This window comes from Chaetura pelagica, unplaced genomic scaffold (genome assembly GCF_000747805.2).
Source record: "Chaetura pelagica isolate M959 unplaced genomic scaffold, ChaPel_1.0 scaffold741, whole genome shotgun sequence".
Lineage (NCBI taxonomy): Eukaryota > Metazoa > Chordata > Aves > Apodiformes > Apodidae > Chaetura > Chaetura pelagica.
In genome coordinates this window covers 94011-102828 of record NW_009954634.1, presented here as the reverse complement: position 1 = coordinate 102828, position 8818 = coordinate 94011, and the positions used below count along the sequence as shown (strand labels likewise).

The window sequence follows — 8818 nt, the reverse complement described above, 5'->3', positions numbered from 1 at the left end:
AAACCCGCCTTGACCTCGGCGTCCGGCTGCTGCGGGTACCAAGCAGGCTGCTCAACCCCCCTTTTAAAAAGATCAAGGGGGAATGAGATTTGTCTCCAACCGGTTAGAAACTCCCCCAAACAATTACAGCTCAGCCCTGAGCACCAAGAGGCTTCCGACGAACGCGAACCCCGAACAGACCCAGCGCCGCTTCCAGCCTTCGTTTGGGTGATGAAATCCCAAGCGCTGAGAGGAAACGCGGAGGGGAAAAGGCTGCAAAAGCCCCGATTTTTTTTTTCAGGGTTAAATCCCCGAGGTGTCCCAGGGCTGTGTCCTCCAGAGGGACCCGGTGGGCAGGCTCGGGGCCAGCGCTTCCTGGAGAGGCGACGGGTGGGGTGACGAGCCGCTTCCAATTGCGAGGCAGGCAGCACATGACATAAGATGCTCCGGATCAGCCTCCTGGGCGCTAGTTTAAAAAGAAAAGGCTTATTCCGCGTCGTCCTGAGCTGCCGGTGCGGGGTGGCTGCGGGTGGAAGGGGCTGCAGGGAGGGCCATGCGGGGTAAGGCTGGACCCGCAGCTCTGCGGTGCCGGGTTGTTCTTTTTTTTTTGGGGGGGGGGATTGGGAGCAGGAAAAGGGCGTTTGGGGCAAAGAGAGTGTGAAATGTAAATCGTCAGGGTCACGGTGCTCTTTCCTAGCTGTAGTGGTGCAGCTTTTGGGCGGTGGGGATGGATGTACCAGCTGCTGCTGAGCAGGGGTTTTCAAGTAGACCCAGCACGAGGCAGAGCCCTGGAAGGATTCTCTGCTGGGAGAACTGACTGGATTTCATGCAAATACAGCAGTCGGGAGTCGTGTCTGCTTTGGTCAGAGAGCTACAGCAACGGGAGACGATTTTAACTGTAGCTTTTGGTTGTATTTTCATTTTTAAAACCTGTTTTTGCAGGGACAATGCTGGGTGAGTCAGATGCACTTGCAGAACCAGTCCCCACGGCTTGTTTTAATTCAGCTCCTCAAGGGAACTGTGAGGTGTCACTGGATGATGTACTGCTCAGCTCTTCAGCTAGGTATGTCTAATTTAAGATTTTCTTTTCTCTGTATACATACAATGTCCCCATCCCTGGCAGTGTTGAAGGGCAGGTTGGATGGGGCTTGGAGCAACCTGGGCTGGTGGGAGGTGTCCCTGCCCATGCAGGGGGTTGGATCTAGATGATCTTTAAGGTCCCTTCCAACCCAAACCAGTCTGTGATTCTAAGATTTTAAGCTGTTTTCTCAGCAATACCCCATCATCATGTGAGTACTAAGGCTTGTTCCAGCTACCAACCCTTCTCTTTTCCCTCCTGAAGAAACCAAACCCCATTTTCACATTCAGGTTGGACATGAGGAACAAGTTCTTCCTTTGAGGGTGGTGAGAGCCTGGCCCAGGTTGCCCAGGGAAGCTGTGGCTGCCCCATCCCTGGCAGTGTTGAAGGGCAGGTTGGATGGGGCTTGGAGCAACCTGGGCTGGTGGGAGGTGTCCCTGCCCATGCAGGGGGGTTGGATCTGAATGATCTTTAAGGTCCCTTTCAACCCAAACCATTCTGTGATTCTATGATAGAGTTTGTATTCTACTGTGTTCACTTAGATTAATTAAGAATTATTTTTTAAAAGAAATTTCAAGCATTTGTTACTAATTCCAAAATCCAAAAGCTGAATGTACAATCTCACCACTCAAAAGAAGAGGAACAGAATTAAATTTGCTGCATGTAGCTACCACACAGAGTATGGAGCTTGGAAGAGGGTGCATTTCATCTAAACCTAAAGCACAGGAATGGCAGAATAATTCTCCATAGTCAGAAAGATCACCTCTTATTAAGGAACTCTGCATAATTGTTGACCTCTGTAATTGAGAGGGCACTAATCAAATACTTGGAATACCTAGCAAGTAGGACATTGTTTGGGAAGTGCTGCTGCACAGTAAACAGACAGATGTTCCTTTAGAGGCAGCACTTATGCTGATTTTTATCAAACTTCTCTTTGTCTCTCTGTAAATCTAAGCAACTGAAGAGCTGGTGAGGTTTATATCTCACCCCAGTGTCATGGGATATTAGTTGACAAAAAACTATTCACCTGTTTTTTATCAGGCTGTATTTGAATTGCATATAGTAAGGGAGAGAAAACAGTGACTTGATTCACTGGAAGGGAAATAGCTGGGATTTTTTTGTTCTTGTTGCTGGGTCATTTGTGTTGCTTTGATCATACAAGCTGGTGGAGAAATGGTGCAGAACTGCTGCAACTGAGGATTAATCTGTGCTGATAAATGCCCTCAATAATGAGTAGGAAATGCGTAGTAGGAAGGATCTTGTCATGCCTTGGGGGGAAATAAAGAAAAAAAAAGATTATTTACTTCCTTCTGGTTTCTAGCTTGCAGACTAGTGAGGAGAAGCAGTTCTGCTTTGGGGGGAAGCTGTGGCTGCCCCATCCCTGGCAGTGTTGAAGGGCAGGTTGGATGGGGCTTGGAGCAACCTGGGCTGGTGGGAGGTGTCCCTGCCCATGCAGGGGGGTTGGATCTGAATGATCTTTAAGGTCCCTTTCAACCCAAACCATTCTGTGATTCTATGATAGAGTTTGTATTCTACTGTGTTCACTTAGATTAATTAAGAATTATTTTTTAAAAGAAATTTCAAGCATTTGTTACTAATTCCAAAATCCAAAAGCTGAATGTACAATCTCACCACTCAAAAGAAGAGGAACAGAATTAAATTTGCTGCATGGAAGAGGGTGCATTTCATCTAAACCTGCACAGGAATGGCAGAATAATTCTCCATAGTCAGAAAGATCACCTCTTATTAAGGAACTCTGCATAATTGTTGACCTCTGTAATTGAGAGGGCACTAATCAAATACTTGGAATACCTAGCAAGTAGGACATTGTTTGGGAAGTGCTGCTGCACAGTAAACAGACAGATGTTCCTTTAGAGGCAGCACTTATGCTGATTTTTATCAAACTTCTCTTTGTCTCTCTGTAAATCTAAGCAACTGAAGAGCTGGTGAGGTTTATATCTCACCCCAGTGTCATGGGATATTAGTTGACAAAAAACTATTCACCTGTTTTTTATCAGGCTGTATTTGAATTGCATATAGTAAGGGAGAGAAAACAGTGACTTGATTCACTGGAAGGGAAATAGCTGGGATTTTTTTGTTCTTGTTGCTGGGTCATTTGTGTTGCTTTGATCATACAAGCTGGTGGAGAAATGGTGCAGAACTGCTGCAACTGAGGATTAATCTGTGCTGATAAATGCCCTCAATAATGAGTAGGAAATGCGTAGTAGGAAGGATCTTGTCATGCCTTGGGGGGAAATAAAGAAAAAAAAAGATTATTTACTTCCTTCTGGTTTCTAGCTTGCAGACTAGTGAGGAGAAGCAGTTCTGCTTTGGGGCAGTGCATGGGAGGAGCTGTGTCAGATCTTCTCTGTGGCAAAGTTGAGCACCTGCTCAAAGCAATAATAGCTGGGAAAAAAACATAACACCCTAGAAATTCAGAGAAGACAGAAACCAGAGGGAATCCATTTAGCCCTTAACTGAAGGTCACACGGTGCCTCATGCTGACTTGTCTTCTCTTTGGTTTAGAAGAAAGGGAAGAAAATGTGGGGCTGAGGAGTGTGGGGGTGGGAGCAGAGGAGCTGCTGCCTGTGTGCAGGGGTGGTTGATGGTGGCAGGCAGAGATCTTGGGGCTTCTTATCATAGAATCACAGAAACCCAGATTAGTTTGGGTGTGAAGGGACCTTAAAGATCATGTAGATCCAACCCTCCTTCATGGGCAGGTGCACCTCTGGACTCCCTCCAGGAGTTGCATGTCCTTCTTATGTTGGGGGCTCCAGAACTGGAGAGAGTGCCCAGGGGGGGGTCTCATGAGAGCCCCAGAGCTGCAGAGGGCCCAGGGCGGTTGTGATGTCGGGAGCCTGCAGCCCTTCTAGAACACCTGGGAGCTGGTGCTAGAGACAAACCTTGCACCAAACATTGATAAGAGTAAACATCTAGCACTGTCATGAAGAAACAAACACCTTCGTGATGGCCGAGATCCAAAACATCAATGAGTGCTCTTTGGCAAGGCAAGATGGAAGTTCTGGGTCTCTGGAACATAGTCTTGGGCCAGCTAAACCTTGGACCTTAGTGCTATGCTGATGGTCTGAGGGGGTTATTGCCTGGGGTAGGGGAACAGCCATTATCTCCATGTAGGTTGTAGGGAGCAATGTCCTTCTCAGGAGTAAAGGGGCTCAAGTACCATATCTCACAGGGCATGGCTTCCAACTTGTGGTCTGAAGTGAGACATGTGACTTAGTTACTCCTTATCCTCATCACTTAGGGCTCTGAGAAAGTCTGCCTTGGAAAGGGGCAGAGGAAGAACACTGCTCTATGAACATGGGCAGGTGGCATTTCACCAGATCTTGCAAGGCTGAAACCAAAAGGGGCAAATTTTGATCTTTGAGGTCTCTTCCAACTCAAACCATTCTATGAAATTTCAGCTGGCACCACAGGACAGGTTCCTGGGGAGAAGCATGGCTGGGCTGGATGGGGGATGTTCCTGCTCCCATTTCTGCTCAAACATCTGGTGGGAGCTCAGAGCACTAACCTTGTTACCAATACCTAAGAACAAAATTTCCTGTTGAATGGATTTCCTGCTGCTTAGCTGGCCTGGCCTGCTGCAGGAGATCTCTGTGGGTCACCCCAGGGTGGGGACATTGCTGGGCACTTGGGAGAGCATCTGCTGGGGCCTCCCTTCTGCTAGACTCACAGTCCAGCAGCAGCAGGAGGTGAGCACCAGCTCCATGTGCCCCTCAGCTCCTCCTTCCCACTGCAGATTCCTGGTTCCAGGTACCTAGAGAAGACCTCTGGCATCAAATTAGTACTGGTTTCTGGGTGCTGTGTTCATGGTTTCTTCTGCAGCTTCTCAGAAATGATACTGGGACAAAATTGGGATACAATGTGTGTGTTTAAAAGCAGTGCAGGCAAAGTTTACACACTGTCCAGGAGGGACCCATTTTGTTGTCATAGCCATGCAGGCTGGTAACATTAATAAAGGCACTTGTAGCACATCAGGAACCACTTTTGACATCCAAGGATTAATATAATCAAGTGGTGGAGCAGGATGCCTAGGACATTCTCCAGCCTATCCAGGACTAATTGCTTTTGTCTTGCAGAACTGATGGTGTCCCCAGCATTGAGGCAGCTGCAGAAGCTAAGACAGGGGGATGTCAGACAGGCACTCTTGGTTCCAAAGGTGAGTGGAAAGAATTTTAGTTACTGTGATGTGTGGAAAATTATTCTTGAAATGAGAGAGGAATTTATCAAACCGTTGCAATGGAAGAAGAAACTCAGATTATGGAATGGTCTTTCTGGAAGCCTCCTCATCTTAGACTTTAAAGCTTCAAGGAGTGACAGTGTCACTGCCTGATGCTTCTGTTCATCACTTTTCAGCAGGTAATTGTGTTCCTTCAGTCCTCCTTAAAAAGAAATAAGAATGAAGGAAAAAAAGCACAATGTGTGTGATTCTTGCAGTGCTGCCACCTTCCCTGTCCAAGAGCTTTTAGGGCAGCAAAGCAGGATAGAGCAGGATGGAAATGGGAAATGTTTAACAACATGTTGAAGGTGCTTTAGAGGCTTCATCTGTCAGTCCTGGTCTAAAACACCAGGAGTCATGTGGCAAACTTGCCAAGAAGACAAAGTTAAAAAGGGAAGTGGGTATAATAGCATTTCTTTTCATATGTTTGGTACTTGTATTTATATTTCTGTCATGGCAACAAACCCTTCCTAAATATAAGCTGCTGAACACTTTTCTTTCAAACCAGCCTCTTCACCTCCTGCCTCCAGTGTGTGGACAACACAACCTGATGGGGAAGTCAGGCTGAGGATGGATGAACAAGGCATAGGCAGCCACCCACCAAAGACTGTTCACCAACTGTTCCAAGAAGCTGCTACTAAATATGCTGATTATTATGCCCTTGCATCTAAAAAAGGTGGGCAGTGGATAAAACTAACATACAAGATGTACTACAAGGAGTGCTGCAAAGCAGCAAAAAGCTTTCTGAAGGTAAGATTGTGTTGAGTTCCCCTTGTTCATGTTCAGTTTAGCTGCTGAAATGGCTGTAGTTAACTATGTCTTAAATCTTTTAAGGTCTCTGAGTGTAGGTAAGTCTGAAAGTGACAGGGAAATACCTGGCCATGCCATGAGCAGCTTGGTAGTTACCACAGTGGTTTTGTTTGAATTTCTTGCCAGTTGCTTCATGTTCAACTAAAAAAAAAGTGCATAAGGGAACATTTAAAGGGAGGTGTTTGAGTTATATGGCAAACCTGGACCATAGCCCTCATGAAATCTTTCTGAGGAAAATCTGAAGGGATCCTTATGAATCAGATTTGTGTCCAAACTGGCTGTGCCTTTTGCCTGCACTATTGGGAGTTCAGACCCTCAGAGAGAAACCAACATTATGTGTACTTACTGTGACCACTATGAAGTCTTATTTCTTGAAGTTAAGGCCACTCTCTTTTCACTCTTATGGTAAGATCTTCCAGTCCATATACTCTATCCTGGGACAAAAACAGAGGATAGCTGTAGGAAATTTAAAGTCTGGGACTTCAACAGCTGGAATTCCACAGTGAAGTGTCTCTGACTGTCACTGGAGCTTGTTGCTTTTGTTGTTACTGATACCTGACATCTCTAACCTGTATTAAGTGTCTAGAGACTAGACATCTACTAGATGGTCTCAGTAGGTGTGAACTGAGCCCTGCCTGGAGTGCAGTTTCATCATACCATTAGCATGGGTGAGCTAGTCCTGCTGAGTACAGACCAAAGCAAATCCTTTTTGTTTTTCCTGCCTGTGGATAAGTGGGACATTGATCTGAAAACAAACTGGTTCTGTATTAAGTTTTCAGCCAACTATATCCTGGGCTGCAGCGCCAGCAGCATGGCCAGCAGGGCCAGGGAGGGGGTTCTGCCCCTTTACTTGTCTTTATGTGAGACCCCACCTGGAGCTTGTGTCCAGTTCTGGAGGCCCCAACATAAGAAGAACATGGAGCTCCTGGAGAGAGTCCAGAGGAGGCCACAGAGATGATCCAAGGGCTGGAGCAGCTCTGCTCTGGAGCCAGGCTGGGAGAGTTGGGGTGTTCAGCCTGGAGAAGAGAAGGCTCCAGAGAGACCTTAGAGCAGCTTCCAGTGCCTGAAGGTGCTCCAGGAAAGCTGGGGAGGGACTTGGGACAAGGGCAGGGAGGGAGAGGACAAGGGGGGATGGATGAAAAGTGGCAGAGGGAGATTGAGGTGAGACATGAGGAGGGAATTGTGGAGTGTGAGGGTGGTGAGAGCCTGGCCCAGGTTGCCCAGGGAAGCTGTGGCTGCCCCATCCCTGGCAGTGTTGAAGGGCAGGTTGGATGGGGCTTGGAGCAACCTGGGCTGGTGGGAGGTGTCCCTGCCCATGCAGGGGGTGGGACTGGATGATCTTGAAGGTCCTTCCAACCCAAACCATTCTGTGATATAACAGCATGAACGATTCCCTTGCCATGCTCACAGCAAAGATCTGTAATTGGATTCCAAACATTCTGCAAAGGAAAACCAAGGTTGCTGTAACCTCCTCTCTTGTTTACAGCTAGGACTGGAGCGTTTCCATGGAGTGTGCATCTTGGGGTTTAACTCTGCAGAGTGGTTCATTGCTGACATAGGAGCAATCCTTGCAGGGTAAGAGTGACTCTTGTCTCTTGACATCCCATTTGCTTCAGCATTGAGATAGTAATTTCAGTAATTTCAGAGAAGCAACTGTTGATCAAATCCAAAACAAACCACACAAAACCAAACCCACTCTTTTGTGGTGTGTGTTTAGTTTTGGGTTTTTTCTCCTTTTGTTTTGCAGTGGATTTGCTGTTGGTGTCTACACTACAAACTCTCCTGAGGCCTGTCATTATGTAGCAGAGAACTCCAGAGCCAACGTGGTGGTTGTGGAAAACAATAAACAGCTGCAGAAAATCTTAGAAGTAAACAAACTTTTTTTAAATGGTTGGGGGCTGCAGAATCCTCCTGCCAGCTGGGGAGGGTAATACCTGAGGGGAAGGCTGGGTCTGCAACCAGAGGTGAACTGTTTGGGCCTACTTGGTGTGCTCCCTGCTCAAGCCAGGTGGGTAGTTACTACTGCTAAATCTCACCAGGAGTTAAGTGGTGATTCCACATCCTAGCAAAGCCTTGAGCTTAAAATAGGAGAAGCCAAACCAAACAACTGAGCAACCCCATGGTTGTCTGGCCACATCCCAGTCCAAATGATGACTGTCTCTAGTGAGGCTTCCCTGTTCTCTTTCAATAACAGATGAGAATTTCTTGGCTTTTCTTCAAGTGGCAAGTAGCTTTAGCATGTGAAGCAGTGGGTTAGTGAGGCTTAAAAGGGACAGGCAGGATTTGCTCCTTCTCACAAATCTCCTTTTTCACACAGATTCAGCATAAACTACCTCAGCTGAAAGCCATTGTCCAGTATGGGGAGGAGCTGAAAGAGACAAGACCAAACCTGTACTCTGTAAGTACCATCTCAAAAGCTTGGAAACACAGTGCCTGGAGGGGCTGCAGGAAAGCTGGAGAGGGACTTAGGACAAGGGCAGGGAGGGAGAGGACAAGGGGGGATGGATGAAAAGTGGCAGAGGGAGATTGAGGTGAGACATGAGGAGGGAATTGTGGAGTGTGAGGATGGTGAGAGCCTGGCCCAGGTTGCCCAGGGAAGCTGTGGCTGCCCCATCCCTGGCAGTGTTGAAGGGCAGGTTGGATGGGGCTTGGAGCAACCTGGGCTGGTGGGAGGTGTCCCTGCCCATGCAGGGGGGTTGGATCTAGATGATCTT

The 8818-nt window shown here is 47.3% G+C and overlaps 1 protein-coding gene across 1 annotated transcript in view; it reads left to right on the top strand.

Annotated features, from left to right (window-relative positions):
• Positions 1-926: 926 nt before the first annotated feature.
• ACSBG2 (acyl-CoA synthetase bubblegum family member 2) overlaps positions 927-8818 on the top strand; it is a 19274-nt gene continuing 11382 nt past the window's right edge. Inside the window, exons 1-6 of the mRNA XM_010005581.1 lie at positions 927-1042; positions 5155-5234; positions 5803-6044; positions 7591-7679; positions 7852-7972; positions 8422-8502. Coding sequence (XP_010003883.1) covers positions 927-1042; positions 5155-5234; positions 5803-6044; positions 7591-7679; positions 7852-7972; positions 8422-8502 — 729 coding nt within the window. The remainder of the gene's footprint in view (positions 1043-5154; positions 5235-5802; positions 6045-7590; positions 7680-7851; positions 7973-8421; positions 8503-8818) is intronic.